This window comes from Sinohyriopsis cumingii, chromosome 1 (genome assembly GCF_028554795.1).
Source record: "Sinohyriopsis cumingii isolate HCF-2022 chromosome 1, ASM2855479v2, whole genome shotgun sequence".
Taxonomy (NCBI): Eukaryota; Metazoa; Mollusca; class Bivalvia; order Unionida; family Unionidae; genus Sinohyriopsis; species Sinohyriopsis cumingii.
Genome location: NC_142961.1, coordinates 87,682,626 through 87,702,495, shown reverse-complemented (window position 1 = coordinate 87,702,495; position 19,870 = coordinate 87,682,626). Strand labels below are relative to the sequence as shown.

General features: G+C 34.4%; 1 protein-coding gene across 1 annotated transcript; it reads right to left on the bottom strand.

Annotated features, from left to right (window-relative positions):
• Positions 1-1,419: 1,419 nt before the first annotated feature.
• Positions 1,420-19,635, bottom strand: LOC149807297 (intraflagellar transport protein 25 homolog). The gene is made up of 4 exons (XM_089964942.1): positions 19,503-19,635; positions 11,602-11,708; positions 7,769-7,837; positions 1,420-1,834 (listed from the first exon to the last, which is right to left on the bottom strand). Exons 1-4 carry the CDS (start codon positions 19,592-19,594, stop codon positions 1,680-1,682), a joined length of 423 nt encoding a protein of 140 aa, XP_089821068.1. The 5' UTR covers positions 19,595-19,635; the 3' UTR covers positions 1,420-1,679.
• Between the last annotated feature and the right edge of the window lie 235 nt (positions 19,636-19,870).

Here is a 19,870-nt window from a genome sequence, read left to right as displayed (position 1 = left end):
TCATTTCCCCATATGCGGAACCATTTAGTTTTAACAATTTTACATTCAACATGTACATCACCATTAACCAAAATGTGCCTCCAATATAATTTTTTATCACAATTCCTAAACTTCATATGCATATGAAGCGATAGCAGAGGTGCATGCATCAAATAAATGCATACAATCTCTTGTATTCAGTGTAAGATTTCAGATATGAATGTTAAGTGCCTTTATTCATTTACCTGCCAGATTCAGCTGTGTTGTAAAGAAAACCCCAAAACAACAGGACCAAGATAATGAAAGCTTTCAACAATTTATGCAAAATTTTCCACCATGATACCATTTTTCAGAATTCAAGAGTCCCCCACCCTCTTGATAAAAGGAATTTTGGTCATTTTAAGTCTCCATCTCTATAGTACCAATTAAATTATAAGCTGTAATCCTCAGAGAGTTTCTGAGAACAAAACCATACCACCTGTGAAAAGAATAATCCTATAAGTAAACCTTTTGTGCAGAAACCACTTTTCATCTTTCATTTAAAATGCCTTTCCTTTTGATCTTTCTATACTCTCAAATTGATAGACTTGGGAAAAAGACTAACAAGATTCAAAATGCCTTGACTTCTGATCTTTCTACCCCCCAAACTGATAGACTCTTTCTTGGGGAAAAGACTAACAAGATTCAAAATGCCTTGACTTTTGATCTTTCTGCTCCCAAATTGATAGACTTGGGGCAAAGACTAAGATGATTGTCTCAAGCAGCAGATGCACCAGCAAGGTGTGAATAGGGCAAGAGTCTAATCACTAATTAAAACCTAAAGCCGACATGTCAGTCAATGATAGAGACTCCACCAACTCTAATCTAGATCAAACAGCCAGTGGATCTCAATGGAAACAATGTGAGTATCATATCAACAAGAATACCATGAACAGCACATTACATGTTTAGTAGCCCACAAAATCATTAGGCTTCTACGTTACTGCAGGTGCAAGCCATCCACAAAGTTTGGTCCAGATGCGCAAGATAGAACTAATGTTACTGTACAGAAAGCATTTTTCTTCTTTCAGAGTGATGCTGACCATTGACCCGAAACCTGACAGATTTTTCATTATCCTAAGTGAAAGTCATCCACAAAGTTTGGTAACTTGAGATGATGTGGAAACAAAACTCATAACAGATGCGCACACACAGACAACATGATAACATAATAAGCTTTATGGTGGGCACATAAAAACATGACACCCAAATTATGATAGCAATGCAAACAAATATGACATTAAACCATCAAATTGTTCCTCACTATAATGACAAAACTTGCAATCAAGTTACAATTTTCTGGGACATGAAGGGAATACAATATGAGTGGACTTATTATCCAGACATTTTCAATGCTGATCAGTTACACATGCAATTTTAAAACCAACACAACACTTCTGATTTATTTTATAAATTTTATTCCATCTGAGCTTTTAACATTGCAAGGCTCAGGTAATGACTAATTTCAAGAATGATGTAATGCAAGCAATTGTAAAATGTCACATTATAGCAACAACAGAAAACTCCTAGAACAATCCACATTGTTGACTGGTTTAAGTGATTGTTTATGTTACATTCTAGAAATAAAGATGCTTGGAGAGAAATGTCAATATAAATAATTCAGACAGCGATGAAAATGTTGACTGAACTGATCTAGTCATTCAACCATGAAGAGCATTGCCATCTATTGACAGTTTATGCACTGAAACAAAATGGTCATATCCTGACTCTATTAAAACTCTCAGATGCAACATCTGTGTGCCACCTGGAACGCTGAACTCCTCATGTTGCAGTGTTCTATCAGTTTTCTCCAACACTGAAAGAAGAGAATGGACACTGTCAAAATTCAAAGCCTGAAAGAGAGTTGGTTGATATCAAATCAGTTAAGATTGATAAATAAATCAATATAATTAAATATATGCAGAATACAATATGTTGGAACCAATTCAGTATTCATCTTTTGTCACATTCTAACTACACATTTACAATGAAGCACCACCAAAATAATACTGAAACCACCTCATTATATCAAAAAAAATTCTAAAGAACATAGTTTTCCTCAGGGATTCCTATGTGTAACAACTCAAGGACATATCTGATATAATATCAACATATGTACTCCGGGAAAGCTTGCTTGGAGTTTTCCCATTCAACAAGTGGCACCGACGCAAACAAAAGCTGTTTCACTTTATTTTCATTACACCATATGCAACTCAACACTTTGCTTTAAAGTCTGTATTTACCATCTAATAGAAAAATATAAATTAGTCCTTATTGGCAGGTCTCTCTTAGGTGGTTACTGTCCGTACCTGCTTATAAGTCAAGACCAAGTACAAAATACATGCCCCCGTATCTACCAGCACATAATATACCAGCAGCTCCTGGTCTATGCAGTTTGTAAAGAATAATCAGTAGAACAACACAGACCCTGATCTGCTGGTGCATTATGTGATCATTGCAAATCATGGTTTATTTTGTTTATAGCTGAACCTGAATTTGAAGCAAGTACATATAGTAGGATGTTTTGTTTCAATGCAATTTAGTTAGAGTAAGGTGTGGGTCCCAAAAAAAAACTGGATTGAAAGTTGGCACAAAAGTTAACATAAAAATTACACTGACACTTTTAATGAGAAGCTTCAAACAAAAAAACTGAATACAATTTATTGACTCAATTCATACGAAGTTTGATCTTTTTTCTCAGTTTTGTGCCCAACTCTCATTTTAATTAGGCATGTGAAACTACCAGGAACACGCCTGATTTAAACTTCATCTGAGATTGAGGGATTAAAATAGATTTGTTATTTTCTAAATATGGATATACATTTTAAAATATCTTCATTTGTGCTGTCTTGCAGGCAAAAACTTTCCAAATAATGTACAAATGCATGAAATTCAATAAACACAGGCTAGTAATACATCTAAAGAAATTTCCCTATGACCCCCATGAGCCTCAACTAGGGTAGTGTTCCTACTACTGGATTCCTACTGGGAATAGGGGAATACCAGATGTTTGTATATTCCAAATGCAGTGCAACTGAGATAAAGAACTGCAATATAAGTTATGGACCAAATGAAAAATGAATTAGGTACAGTGCTATGGTGCTACATGTTCTGTTTTTAACTGAAAACGTAACCAGTATATGTGTCCACGTTATAATTCTTGACCCCTTGGCCCCAGCCTGGGACTTGAGTTGTACTAAAAGACTAGGAGTATTCCAGTATTCCAAATATGTACTGAATTGATTTATAAAATGATATGTGAAGGAAAAAATGCTTTAACCAAAATGTGCCTCCGATATAATTTTGAATTCCACTTTGCAACATTCTATGTCACAAAATTTCACTTAGATCAAGTAAGCAACTAAGTACTCACCTGACTGGAATCATCCTAGCCATTCAACAATAAATTACACTATATGCACATCACTTGCAACTTTTAACATATTACAAGCTCAGGCCTATAATATATATACAGAGGAAATTCGTCATAATACAATAATTAGGGTCCTTTTTTCAAAGAACAACTCACTGACACATATACGTGTATTCATGTCTAATGTATATGATGAATAGGGTATCAATACTGTTTATTATCGTACCGTTGTGGCATGCAGTTCATCCATAATGCATGTAATTCCACTGAAAAATTGCACACAGATTTAAAATATTCAATAATTTTGTCTCAAATCACTGTGTCAGAATTCATCTTTAATAATATATAGCATGAACAGAGTATTAACATAGTTTACTTGCCGTCTGATAATGTACTGTCGGGGCTTGCAGTTAATCCATAATACATGTAATCCCATTGCAAAATTTGCATACATATTTAAACTATTCAATAATTTTGTCACAGATCATTATGTGTCTGAATTCAATGGGAAAATTGAACAGCAAAATTAGGTTAAGAAAGACAAAACACATGTAAGGTTCATTATGTTCCAGGGTCTTTGAACGGTTTCTGTACAAATTTCATACTGCTAAATTTTCTCATGTGTTTCCATGTACATTTATCCATTGTAAATTTCCAAAAATTATTGCCTATTCGTTTGAATGACTACAGTTAGAATAATTAACAATCAACACATGCTTTCAGTGTGCATATAACTTTTACTTCAGATTTTGTGAATATCAAAAGAAACGTGTGAAAACTGCTATACTAATCATTGCACAAAGTGCTGAGAATGACTTGGCATTTGTGAACTTGGTTTTCCATAATGGTAAATACTTTTATACAAAAATAGGAATTTAATAACGAGTTCATAAGCAACACCATACACATGTAAAACCCGAGAACTAAGTGCAGTAGGCCTGCAATGGTCATGAGTCACTTTTATTAAAAAAATTCAAGTTGAATGCATGCCAAATTTCATACCCTATCTGTTGACCAGCTAATAAAGCCAACCTTATTTACTGTTCAACTGATTGCATCTAATAACACCGCAAAGCCCAGCAAGCATCTTGGTGGCTTTCATTTTTTGATGTTTATTAAATTGCGAGAATCTTTTATCAACCACTGCATTGGCTGCTGCTTGGTTGTGTATGCAGTTAAAGAAGAAACACATGTTGGCTATTGTTTGAGCAGTGATTGTATACAGAATTAATTGAAGACAATCACAAAGACGACTTACTGTCTTTACTCATGGATCAGTAATAAGTAACATTTCCGATAATGTTTATTTTGGCATAACACTTCAAGAACCTGGTGAAATTGTTAAATTTCTGAAGCCACACCACGATCTTATATTTAAATTCATATGTGAACTCTTCCCCAAAATGATAATAAATGTTTTACACACTATTTCTCGTACTTTAAAAAAAATATTTTTCCAGGTATGAGAAAAAAACACGTATATGTATTTCAAATTTCAGGAACCATGCCACGATCATATTACACTTAATATATACATACTACCTGCAAGAGTGCCCCGCTATATAAAAGTTTCAAGTTTACACAATTTCTGGATACAAGACTGGATATGTATCTAACTGTAATAATTTATCAATGATATATTTTATGTCTCCAGGGAATCATGTTATACACTGTATGTGCTTATGTAAAAACTACTAACATGTTTTCTCTATCTTTTGTTAATACATATAACGGGTGGAATGGGGATACATTTTCAGATACTTCCCGGAAACGCTTCCCCTGGGGGTTACTAATAAATCCATTAATATAATCAAGAAGAAGAAAACTACCAATGGTGGTATGGTTGGATTGCAAAAACATTGTTCTGTCTTCATTGTATAGTAATTCTTATGATACATCCTATGTACATCACTATACAGTATGAGTCTTTAACAAAAGAACTAAATGCAAGGATTAATGTAGATTACTGGAGTTTGATATGCAGGTAACAGTGTCTTTTATATGAATTGAAGAGTAAAGTGTACTTCTCTTGAAGCATATATATATATATATATATATATATATATATATATATATATATATACATACATACATGCATACATATATGCAAAGAAACATGACTTCTGGAAAATAAAATATAGGTGACATTGACATAATTTTGACCTAAGGATGTAACCCTCTTCATAATGCATCTATAATCCAAATTACATGACCCTGCAGATAACAGTGTCTGAAAAACTAAACCAAACACCAGGGTTAACACAGGTCATTCTGTGAAAAATAAGTCAAAATAACCAAGTTTTCACTGAGGGGTATAGTACTCATTATGCATATTTATCACATGACTGATTGCAATCTAATGTGCATGGCATTAACTCATTAAGCCCTGGAGGTTTTTGTCGTTTTTGATTAAAATGCGAGCAGGAAACACATTTTGGAGGCTATTTCTGAATACATCCTAATACATCGAATTTCAATAAATTTTCTATTAGCCTAATGCTTAGTTGTATTAGAAACATCATTTTCCATTGGTTATTTTGCTCACGCATGAGCAGAAGGATAAAAGTTGGAGTTTTTTTTTTTTTCGTTAATGGGTCCATCATTTTCGTATGGAGACCACTCTTTATTCCAAATGCCCTCCTTATCCTAGTTTCTGCAAAGCTTCACCTGTCTGTGTGCAGTTCAGACCGGTCTGCCTTAGATCTGAGGCCAAAAGGTCTAAAATCCGGACACAAAATCGGATTCCGACCACGGGCGAATTTTAGGTGAAAAATAAACTGGTCCAAAAAACTAGGTTTTTCCCTCTGTATTTTGTAGCCCAACTAAAATGTCCAGATTATTTGGTATCATTGTAGAGCTATATCTGTCTACTTTTTTGTAATACCACCCACTTTGGTGTATCTTATATGACCTTGATGCTGCAGAGCTCAGAAGTAGGGTACAGCCTCATCACGCCTACAGGCAGAATTGCGGCTGAATGAGTTAAACCCTTAATGCACAAGAAATGAATTAATCTGACCAATCTTTGATGGGGGGGGGGGGCAAGTGGCTGAGTGGTCTAAAGCGCTCTCCATTACGGATCATTGCCATCTCACCTCTGTCTGCTTGGGTTCAAGTCTCGGATTCAGCCAATGTGGGTATGTGAGAAAGCTTGCCAGTAGCTTCTCATGGGTCGGTGGTTCTTTCCGGGGTTTTCCCAGGTTCTTCCTCCACCATTAATACTGGCAGCAATGCATAGTCTATCGTGTGCTGAAAAATGTCGTTAAACCCTACAACAACAACAAAAAATCTTTGATGGTCCATCTATATTAGCTGAGTTTGATTCCTGAAAGACTGGTAAACCCAGTCAGAGTCTTGCCCAATGTAACTTTTTAGTGTATCAACACAAGATCACACATTAAATGTGATTAGAATGCACAGAACAGTTTGAATTTCAAAGTAGGCTGGAAATTTTTGCCACTGTGAAAGGCTGATCTAGAAAATATCACAGTGACCATTCACTTACTATGATCCAGTCCAAATTCACTAAAAGGTGTCATGCAAAAACAGTGTATCCTCATTAATCTAGACTGGTTATCATTTGTCCAAACAAAATTCCTGGGAAGTTTTCCTTGAATATTCTTAAAAACAATATGTGATTCCTTTCTAATTCTTGCATGAAGCATATATGTATAGGAACAAAATATCAGGATTAACTTAATTTCAGTATATATTTTCCAAGGAATGGCTGTGAAATTTTCTGGTAGTTTCTCACAACCAAGTAAAGCCACAGACTCAAATTTTTTTCTTCTGTGCTTTATAACTGTGGCAGTGATATGGCAGCTTATGTTCATATTCCTGGCTGCAGACCATGAAACATATATTCTCTGATTGAATGAAAGGATGAATGAATCAAACAATTTTTTTTTTAAAAATCAATTGTAATCAGTTCTATATTAAGCACAAATTTAGAAACAGTTGGCAGTGAATCAAAGAACATAACTTCTTGAAAATTCAATGCTTTTTATGCATAAAACATGGACTATACAAACAAAAGCACAGACTATACAAACAAAAACAAGGCCTATACAAACATAAACATGGACTATATAAACAAAAACAAGGCCTATACAAACATAAACATGGACTATTTTACAGTTAGCTAATCAAAAGATAATAATTTTCTTTCCCTACAATTAAAAGTTTGGTCAAGCTATGTGGTCTAAAACTCGAGTTTTTTGCAGCTACACAAAATTATTGGTTTTTTATTCCAGAGTTACACTGAGGTATAAAAGTTACCGAGCAGAAACCACAAAATATAATGTTGTACATGAAGCAAGGTGATGTAGCATTATAGCTGGCAGATGACAAACTCAAAGCCAAAATGAACGTCCTTACCTCTCTCTGTCAATGGTTCAAACTTCAGTGGTTCTGGGGCTTGACTCTTCTCAAATATAATCTTCTTAACTGGAACAGAGAGCAATTTATCAAAAACTAATGAATCATTTGCTTTTTATCTTTATCATATGTAATAATGTCTATTCCAGGGGTCTCAAACATGCGGCCTGCCAAGCCATATCCTGTGACCCGCAAAATGATTGGCATCACAAGGTATCATGAGAGATAGCAAAGGTGGTGTGGTCCTTGGGCCATTGAAAATGGCCTCATGCGGTCCTCAGGGTGGTTTGAGTTTGAGACCCCTGGTCTAACCCAAATGTAAATGTTATTTTAAAAATCTGGCCCTCATATGATAGAAACAACTTATGTTTTATTTTCATTTTTATTGACATGTCATATTAAGGTGAAAAAAAATTCAATGAAACTTCTGTAAACAAGCAAGATCATATACGATTACCGGTAACCTATTAACTTTACAAAAGGGAATTCAAATTAATAAAGATGCATATTAACCTATTCCCATCTTTTACTCATGTCCATGGAGTTGAATTAACCACAATACTCCACTCATTCAATAACTTGCACACAACGGGGTCCACAAACATAGAGCGCACTTTAAGCAAGGCATGAGTTACTAAGGGACCTCAAAAAATTTAAGAGAAAAAAATCGTTTTGACATCGAGAAAACTGGTGGGGGGCTGTGTTAGGGAACTGGGCTGTTTTTTGACTGAATCCTCATTTTACAATCACGTCGATAAATATTTTTAATAATGCGCTTTTTCTAATGAAGTTACTCATTATTCTGTTTAAATAACATTTATTTTCAAAATGTCCAACATAGGAAAGATTGTTCCAACTGTTTTCAACAACCATCATGTCTATGCGAAAAAAAATGTGTGTATTATGTCACCACTTTTTGTTTTCTTTATGAGTCTGTTTCCCGTAATGGTGTTTAAAATTATCCTGCCAAATCGGGAGACCCCAGACCAGGGAACTAAACTAACTGTTGATTCACCACCAAACAAAATTCCATTTTTTCAAAAACACACAACATTTATTTCGTGAGACAATCATCTACGCTGAAACTCAAGTTCTGTATTGCTTAATTTGTACAATATTGATTTTGTGATTTCATTGGAATTAAAAATGAAACTTCTTCTCATCCTTGAGAATATCTCTAAGTGCCAGTTCAAGAATTCTCTGAAACTTGCTTGCCCACAATGGTCCATTTCGCTTGGCTGCCTTGTTATCTTTGATCACAGTTATGAAAGTTGGTTAATTTATGGCAGTTTATGTTACATACAAAATAACATTTATATGTGTTCGATTGATCAAATGAAGTGAATTCACCTGACATATGACCTGGGCAGCTAGATTTTAAGTTTGCAGGATTTTCGTGCCTTTCAACTTTTCTTTTATTCCACCTCCTTTATTTGATTCTAAAGACATAATTAACGTGGTAATAAAAAGGTGGCCAGCTTTTAATTCACTGCAACAATACAACAAATACTAAAATAAGTCAGTTATCAAAATACAGTCAGCACTTAATTAGGTTCTCAGATAAATACTCACGGACATAGCAGTTACGGTAGATTGATGCATTTTATGTTTAATTACAAGAGGACACATTGCATTTATGACGATTAAACTTAAAAGGAACTAAAAGATAGAAACAGAAAGCACATTTTTAATTTTTTTATTTTATTTAATGTGTACAGTATTTATTTAGTAAAGTACTGACTCTACTTGGCGTAAGTGACGTTTTGATTGATCATTATTTCCTTACATATCGTTAATTGCAGTGTACTAGGAAAGTCGTTTGGAAAAAAAATGTAAAATATTGTATGATCTATTTTTAAAATTTGATATTTCATAGTGTTGATTAAAATTTCCAGGTCCTATCTACTGTTTTCAATGATAAAACAAGAGATACATTGAAGTTTCTGTTTTGATCACAATTTTCTTCAAGTTCAATAAATAGGGATCAATTTTTGGGGTATTTTCTGGCTTAAAAAATGGGATCCACGCCTGACCTGCATTATAAGTGGGTTTGCGAGTTATCAGGGCACGAGTTATCGAGGGAGTGGTGTTCTCTGTAGTATCCAGGTGTTACAGGTGTAGTCAGGCATGTGAAGCACACTGTGTAATATCCAGGTGTTACAGGTGTAGTCAGGCATGTGAAGCACACTACTGGTAATATCCAGGTGTTACAGGTGTAGTCAGGCATGTGAAGCACCTTTTAAAAAGCCCCATTATTAACGCAATTAATGGCAGTAATTTTATGTAAAGTAGGTTTGATAAAAGAAAATCAGAAAATCACCAGTGAGCTCTTAGCAGGGTTATTGATTTTGCAATGAAAGAGAGAAAATATGCAAAACAAACTGCTTACAAATTTCTTTATGGATGTTGTTTAAAACAGAAAAACAATTAAAGAGAAGTGAATCACAGGAAAAATAAACCAACTAATCAAGTGATCCACTTACTCATCATAGGAATTTTTTTTAATATGTTAATCATTTCCATGCATACTGAAATGATGATGACAACTATAATATTGTCTTTGTTGTATTCCATGCAGGCTATTATAAAGATGACAACAGTAATTTTCACTATTGGATCTGTCTTTGTTTTAAAATGTGCCAGTAAAATGATCCCCTAGATACACAGTAAGGAAACAGAATAAAAAAATATGTTCAACTTTATGTACATTTGCACCTTCATGACCTTTGGTTATTCAATCCCCAGTATTATCTAAAGTTTTCTTCTAGTACCCCAGACTTTGGATAATCAAGAGTCTACTAAATATATTTTTTTAGTTTTAGAAAACAAAATATCTATCAGAAAGGGGAGAAGTTTTCTATTTACATCCAGAAAGGCTTGTCATAAACCTTGCACCTGAATGCATAAGCATACACCTTCAAAAATCAGTAACACTGGTGAAAGCTTCCCTTGGAACCAAAGTACATAACATAAATCTGTGTTCTGATTTACTGACTATAGAGATCTATTTTAGAACAGTATGCATTTCCCAATAACTAATGGAATCTATACTAGACTATAGAAATTATACCTGTTATAGTGCGTGCTATTGCCACACACCAGTGAAAGACAACATCACATGATATGATGGACTAAATCTATTATATTGCCTTCTCCAATGGTAAGTGTTCTCCTTATAGTGTTGAAACCTTCAACTATATAACCCATCAGACAACACTATAAGAGAACAGTTCAGTTCAACTCAAACAAAATACAGCACTGGACAAACTACAGGAGAACAGTTTAGCTGTGATGACATATCAGGGTCTATGCTGTTTGCATTTTTATTCAACTTATAAGCGAGTATACATGGCATGTGCTTGAGCTACGTGGTTGCATCTGACCATGTCACTTAACAAAGAAAGTGCTATTATCTTCACAAAACCTTGTGGATTTGTGTAAATAGGTACTTGTGAAAGGTAAACTAACAAATAATTTTGTTTCAATAATTATATTTCAACAAGGATGACACCAAGTTCAGGGTTAACCATAGCCTGAAGGAGATCTGCAGGATAACTTATCACTAGGAGAACAGGTCATACTGTATACACTTGCTTACAAGACGAGTCCAACTGCAAACTACACAGACCCAGATCTGTCGTTGCAAAATATGCCAATAGATATGGGTCTGTGTACATGTAGTTTGTTAGGAGTAATCAGTAGAACAAACAACACAGACCCTGATCTGCTGGCGCATTATGCGATGGCAGATCAGGATCTTTGTTGTTTGCAGTTTGATGCAATGTACAAGTGAGTAAATATGGTACTAATGGAAGAATTGTGACAAAGCTTACCATTGTAACATGCCAGATTTATCCTTTTGACCTCCATCATGGATCCAAAGGTCAGCACAAACTCCTGGGGAAACAGCCCTGTAGTTGTCCAAAATGTTTCATCACTCCTGCAAAACATGCAAATGTATCAATACTGCAGTTCAACACATTTTTTAATAAAAGGCCGATACAGTGAAAGAGACAAGAATAAACTAATACAAAACCTGTCTTGAGAAACCATTGCTATGAAACCACCTGTTTTGAGACACCAGAATCTCCCTGCACAGATTATATAGTGTCATGACCTATTATGAGAGACCACCTGTCTTGAGAGGCCATTATTTTTTGTCAGATGGGGTGGTCCTTCAAGACAGGTTTTACTGTACTAAGAACCCACTTATTTCATGGTAATAAATTTGTGAAATTTTGCAAACAAGGATATTTTAGTTGGCACTTAAATTTATGGATTGGGTAAGCAGATCTTAGAAGGATAACTGCTATTGGGTCTGTAAATTCATGGCTTATGGCAATCATCAAATCCACAAAAAGTGAATTTCCCTTTACTAATTTTCTGGGTTAAGTGGATCCCAAAAAGTCTGACCAGCCTGTAGTGTTAAATGCTAACATTTGTGAAGAATGAAGCAACCAAATGAAATACAAGTAAAACAATGTTTTTTTTTAGTACACAATGCTAGACTGTGTGAATATTGATTTAAAAAATGATAGTTTAGGCAAGACAGCATTATTTAATAAGACTTTGTTCCATTGTTTAATGATCAATGGAAAAAAGGAGTAATTATCAATTATTAATTAAAGCTGTTGCTTTGATCTCAGGGAACGAAAGAGGCAAGACAGCATCATTTCATGGCAGTAACTGTAGTTTGTTCCACTGTACAATGGCCAGAAGGAAATAGAGTAATTAGAACAACTGGCTGTTGCTTCAGCCTCTGTGAATGAAAGAGGGTGCATCTGATAAGTTTGGTTGTTTGTGTTACTCAGGTGGTAAGCAGTGTCTCATATTCCTTTGATTTGGCCATACTGTTTGTTATTATTAAGATATGGTAGTTCAATCTATGCAATCATAACTGATATCTAAACCAATTTAGTATGAATCAATGCTGCTAATTTCTGACCAGGTAAGGTACATATATGTCCAACTTGGTGTCTGGTACAACAGATGTGTACAAGATTTGGCATATTTCACTGTGCTAATTTCTCACTATGTAAGTACATCCAAATTGGTGTCTGATACAACAGATGTGTAAGATTTTGCATGATTCATTATGTGAGGTAAATATATGCCAAATTGGGTATCTGGTTCGATACAGGTGTAAGACTTAGCATTTGCAAGGATTGGAATCTATTTAACACATTTGTCCATCAATTTTAAAGAATAGCAAGATGTTATTGAATCTTGTTCCTCTCTATGTTATTCCCAAGACTGAGGTATTGGTTGGTATCATCTGCAAACAAATTTACTGTTGAAGGTCATTGATGTGTAGTAGAAACAGTACTGGGCCAAGCACAGAACCCTGTGAGCTCCTATTGTGACTGGTATATCAGATATGTATACATCTTCAAGTATTACTAACTGACAACGTAATATCAGGAATGCTATAATCCAGTTGTGTATCTTACTTCTGATTCCATGCTGGCTTAATTTATAAATTAGTTTTAGGTGATTTACTTTAACAAAAGCTTTGCTTAAGTCAAGCAATGTATCATACAGATGGCTCTATGAAAGAACCCTTATGTTAGATGTAACTACATGTTCCAAAATTGTACATAAAATGCAAAAATGTGAAATAAGGCTACAGATTTGCAGCATCACTTTTATTATCATTTTTAAACGGAAGACAGACATTTGCTTGTTAAGAATTGGACCCAAATTAAGGATTTTCAGTAGGTAATGTGGAGAATAGATGCTATTTCATTTTTGATTTGCTGAATTACTATTGACCTTATAAAGTCTGGACCAGCTGCTTTTGTGCGATCAAGATTTGCCAGTGGTTTAGGTCTGTCATTTATAGAAATATCTATGTCTGTCATTGCTAGGTACAGTACAGCTCATACAATTTTTTAATTTTTTTTTTTAATTTTTCCATGCATTGTGGTGGAGAGACAGAGAGAGAGAGAGAGACATTCCTAGATACATGTATATCCCATAAGGCTGTCTGAAGAGGACTGTAAATGAATGTACATTATGTTAGAGATAATAGTTATAAATGTTTTAAATATGTCTTTGGTATTATAAGTGCTAAAATCTATTATAATATATTAGTATTACACATACATACAGTACTCATGATATCTACTCTTAAATACTATAATATTTTCTGCAGATTTTACATACAGTGGAAGCTTGTTCTAAAGAAAAGCATCAGAACTGGAAGCTTTCATTTTTTAAATTGCTATGTTATTGGTTGTGGCAGATGAAGGTTTCCATGTGATGTGGATCTCAAGTTACATTGAGTTGAATAAGCCCTGAAGATATGTTGATGCAGTTCCATGTACAGTGTAGACATTGTAGTACAAGAACTGTCTTTTGAAAATCTTTCATATATTGTAAATCATTTTATTTCTATAAACAATACTTCTCATGCGATGTCCATTTTTGAAGTTTATAAATCCTGTCAAGACGAGATTTGGCACAGTTTCTCCATACAGCTGAACAATAACACATTGATGGAGGAATATATGAATTGTAGAATAGAATTCAAGTTTCTGTGGGAAAATATTTCTTGATTCTACTGAGCAGAGCAAGTTTGGATGATGGTGCTTATCAACACGTCAAAATGGTCATCCCATTGCAAATTATCATTTATAGATATGATTAGAAGCTTTCAAGTTTGACATTTTCTAACTGAGAATTATTTATTGTAAGAGACAATTGGGTTTCTAATTTATTCAGTGTATGTGCCATTCCCAAAGACAATATACGGTCTGAGTCTGATCATGCTTGGATAAGTTCAATATCAGAACTACATGTAAACAAGGCCAGACCATCTATAAACATATATGCATGTGTGAATTCATTATTTAAAGGAAGATCATGTACATAAAGAAGAAACGAGAGGGCCTAAAACAGAGCCTTGAAGAACCCCTGAATGAATAGTATAAGTCTGTGAGCTAATATTGCTAATGGTTACTTGCTGAGACCTTTGTTAAAGGTATGATCTAAACTAATTTAAATTATTATCAAACCTGTGGCTTTCTTGAAGTCAAGTAAATAAACCTAGTCAAAGAACCACTATCTATTTCTTATAACCAAAGATCATTTAAGTTGGTGAATTCTATCTGGCATGAGTGATATTTTAAAATCCTGAATGTGCCTAATGATATAAAATGTAGGTTTAAAACAATTCATAGACTTGCTTCACTAATCACTTTTCAAACAATTCTTATAATAATGGTAAAATGAATATTGGTTTGTAGTTCCCAAGAGCCTCCTCTTTCCCCTTTATAAAGATTGGTGTAATTTTTGCACATTTCAAAGTATCTAGATAGTAACCAATCAATATAATTAAGTTCATTATATACATTAATGACTTTCTCAATACTGTGCAGTAATTTTAAGAATTCATGGACCAATACCATCGAGTCCAAATAATCTACACATGCAGTAGACCTGGTTCCATCAGAATCTAGCTGGCTCAAAGTTGTTTATATATTCAACCTTGTGCTGTCGTTTAAAGTGTGTCCCGCCATCACTGCTGACAGACTAAGAACACTGTTCGTGGAGTAAATTCACTGTTTCTGTTCTTTTATTTAAATAGCAGAAGTTGTCATTTGGAATTCATCTGTTCATACTTCAGAGGAACACTTTTCCTTTGTAACAACAGGATAAAGTCCAAAGGAAGCCAAAAATTATCCCTCTTATCAAGCTGGAGCATAAATCTCTTCAGATTTCTTTGAATAAGTTAAAATGCAGAACTCCAAGAAGTGCCAGTGATCAAGTTTCCACAAATCATGATGCAAACTTCATGGGCTACATTGTTCAAACAGAATTGGGAATTCATGTGAATTTTTTGGATCGGCAGTACAACTGTAGCTGGAAATATAAGTATATTACCTAGAGGCTGATCAACCTTTTCAAAACATACCAGTACTGAATGTACAAGACTTTTCTTAAACAATTTTTTTTATTGTCAAATATATAATTTACATAAAGATGATTAATTCTTCAAATGGTATCGTTTGGTATCTTCCATATGTGGTCTGCATGCATTGGTTATTCAAATGTCCATCAATACATGTGCATAATTACAATGCTGACCGGCTCACTCATGGTGAAGAAGCAATTGAAGTGCTTGCCAAGTCGCAGTGGTGATTTCTAAAAATGAATCCCTCCGCCACAGAGCAAGTGTGGAGGGGATTAGCTGCCCCACCAAGATGCATGGAGAAACAAAATATCACATGAACTGTACTGTGCTTCCATTGTTTGTCAGACATATGAATGTCATTTATATAGTTCATGACAGGAATAATCATGATCTGACCTGACAGATCAAGGGAGTAGCTTAAATGTAACTAAAACTGTTTATTCAAAATGGCCATTTTTTCTAAGTTTCTGATATGGACTTTCCCATTTTAGTTAAAACAACATGATGAGAGTCCTGGCAAACATTATTTATAATCAAAGTTTCTTCACTTAAATTTTTTTTTATTTTGCTTCATATTGGAAGTGATTTCTTTGTTATTTATACCAAGAATAAGTTCAAGATAACCTGTATGTTTCCTTAGGTGTTTTATCTGACCAGATATCTCATTAAAATGAGGTGATTTATGTCAGAATTCTTAGATTTCTTATATTTTTTATATGGATAATCTCTCTTCCTAAGAAACTTTTTTTGAGTTCTTTTGTGATCCATGAGCATTGTGAGAAATCATATTATTTTTAGAAAATAACTGGCAGGCCAAAAGAGGAATTATGTAGTGTCTGCACCAGCTGCCCCATGGAACCAGATATTGCACAAATGTTAACTGTTGTTAATTCTATGTGGTATTTTTGCTACATGTAGTTGCAGACACAAAAATGTAAATCACATTATGTCTTAATGTTCTCCTCTACTACTTAAAAATATACTGCACACAGTCAGTAGTAATGATCACGAAGTAACTGGTTCTGTGCAGTAACTGGTGCAGACCCTCTAGTGACTAGAATTTGAACTGCGGTGGAAGTGCTAGAAACCAACAAATCAGGACTTAGATAAGCGATGTTTAAGTTGTATGTAGAATAATGAGAGAAGGCGGTTCAATTATATGAATGATGGATGAAATAATTATGAATTGAATGAATGTAGAATAGCCTTGAAAATTGCAAGGTCTGGTCTATTTACCAGTTCAGGTCATAAGTTGTTCCTGATTCTAGCCATTCTAGAGATAAAGAGTCTTAATAAAAGTCTGTTTTGGAGTACAGAATACTGTACCTATGTTTGTGGTGATATGAATGTAGGAAGAATTTTTTTTAGAACCCATCTGTTTCTAATTTTATGTACATACAACAAATTGGCATTTTGTGTCTGTCCTCAGGTTCTGGAAGCTTGTTTATTTACAGTATGATAATCTATTACAAACATTTACTGCAGCATTTCAGCACTTCCATGTACTGCTGTCATCATACATCATATCAAGAAGTTCATGCAGCTATCAGATTTTACAGTTGGAAGAAACACTCTCATCACAGTAAAAAAAATCTTAGATTTATTTTCATACACATTTCAGCAAGTGATCAAATCTCATTCATGCCATATCCATATCCAATCCTATTTTAGTACTGTTCATTCATAAAGTCATGTTGAGCACATATTTGTGCTGCATTAAGGATCCCAATGGCAGGGGACACTGTGCACTCTCCCTCCAAATTTGGGGGACACACATCTTAGAGGTTCAAAAGAAAACAAAAGAAGTTGTTATTGCTGTTGTAGGGTTTAATGCCATATTCAGTACAATATATGTTATATATGGCGGCCAGTATAAATGGTGGAGGAAGAACCCAGGAAAACCCCAGAAAGAACCACCAACCAACAAGAAGCTACTGGCAAGCTTTCTCATATACACACAATGGCTGAACCCAAGACTCAAACCCAAACAGACAGAGGTGAGATGGCAGTGATCTGTAGCAGTGAGTGCTTTAGACCACGCGGCCACTTGGGGCCCCAAAAATAAAAGTAGATAATGCACTAATAATACTATAAAAATTAGATGATCTTATTTCCTGTAACAGTTTTGCCACCATAACTTTGTGGTAAGCATTGTACTATCATATTTTTCAAGGACGCTTAAATTATTGCCATTCAAGTTTAATCATGTGCTCAAATAACTCATGAAAACAGTAAAATGCTTGAATATCTGTTTAACCTAAAATGCACCATGGAATTGTTCGCTTCGGATTTTGCTCTCATTTAACTTTAGTGTACATTCATTATTCACCAGCATTCAACATAATAAATACACGTTTCCTGAATGACTTTTCCTGTCACATGAAGAAATCATTCTTTAATGACAAGTTAAGTATTCACATAAATTTAGTCTTTTTTGTCATTTTGGAACCTCAAAATAAATTGAATCTACCTGGCTGAAATGGTATCTTTAACCTCAAAAACACAATATACTATTAGTCGTTTAGCATTTACATTGCAATCAGGCCAAGTAACATAAACCTTAAAAGTTCTTATTGCCAGATACATTGTTTTAAATAGATATTACTTGCCATCTTACTAGGTGTTATCACCTTTTGTGACTTTCCACTGCTAGCATCAACAGAGACATGAACTGACATCTACCAATGAAAAAATACATGATACCATAATATTCATTGTAAGTGTATTTTTATATTGTTATTTCTGAAATGCAGGCACAGGGTCAATATATGGGGGGTAATTATGTCTTCTGAATCAAAGGAGGTGGAATAAAAGAAAAGTTAAAAGGCATGAAAATCCTACAAACCTAAAATCTAGCAGCCCAGGTTGCATGTCGGATGAACTCACTTCAATTGATCAATCGAACACCTATAAATGTTATTGTGTATGTAACATAAACTACCTTAAATTAACCAACACTTTCATAACTGTGATCAAAGATAACAAAGCAGCCAAGCGAAATGAATACTTCGTAAAATAAAGTGCTGCCAAGTGTGTGAGATATTCCTGAAACTTTGACTATTCATTCCAAAGTCAACCAACATCAGAACATGCTATACAAGCCCGATATTTGGGTAGTAAGACAAAGCACTAAAACAAAAATAATGTGCAATGTCTTACGCTGTAGGACTATGCCAAACTTGTAATGTTTCAATGTGGGTTCTCAGAACTATAGTATAAAGGCAAGTTAATGAATTCTCTCATCTCTTCAGATCTATTAAAGATGCCTTCCACATAAAGTTTACATGGGTTGGGGTTAACTACCATAACATAAATAACGTGATACGTCTTACATTCCAGGACTTGAGTTAACTACAAACATGTAATAAAACATAATATCATAAATCATTTAATGGATCTACTACAGTTCGGCCATTCTTAATTAAATTTATCATTTTAATTTTAAATCTTTTTATTAAATAATGTGCCTTCACACAAAACTTCCATTTTGTTTATCTGCTGACTTTTTACTTTCATACCGTATTTCTCATTTGCCGCGATAATAAGACATTCTCTATAGACCGCCTCTTGTCACGCTTCATCTCGAAACATTCAACACTTTGTGCAAATCCGTTGATCGGAAATGAAATTAATTCTTCATGAGCAAAACCTCACACGTTTATTACTGATACAGCATGATTACAATGAAAAAGTAAAAATTCTGAAACTTTCTGGGGTACAGTATGTTTTCTAAGTAGCAACGCGGTAATAGGACCGGCCTATTGATGTTATGGTTACTCATACAGTGCTAATCATATTTTCAGAATCACTATTTAGTACCCATCAATTATGTTTTCTGGGGGATATCTATCGTCACAAGATGTTGCAAGAACAATCTGTGCTCCTGCTGATTTGCTCGCAACGTCAAACATCTTCAGCTCTCCAAGCGAACTTGGTTGTTTACTTCCGTTGCTCTAAGAATGTAGACTACTATGCCAAATTTCCCATCGAACATTTAACCTAATTCATCATGTATAACGCGAACCAGTCTAAATATGGCGGGAAATTCCAAATTGGGGACGAATATTATGGTATCATATCGTCGTTTTCAGTTCTCATTTAATTGTAAACCGCAGGTACATTATCTTCTTTGTGTATTTTGTACATATTTATGTAATGTTATTACATGAAATAAAGGCCAATACTCT

Coding starts and splice junctions, on each gene's coding strand:
- LOC149807297 (XM_089964942.1), bottom strand. CDS start 19,594: ATGTTTGACGTTGCGAGCAAATCAGCAGGAGCACAGATTGTTCTTGCA. Junction 11,709..19,502: donor CCAGAAAACATAATTGATGG/GTACTAAATAGT, acceptor CATGTTTTGCAG/GAGTGATGAAACATTTTGGA. Junction 1,835..7,768: donor TGAACCATTGACAGAGAGAG/GTAAGGACGTTC, acceptor CTCTTCTTTCAG/TGTTGGAGAAAACTGATAGA.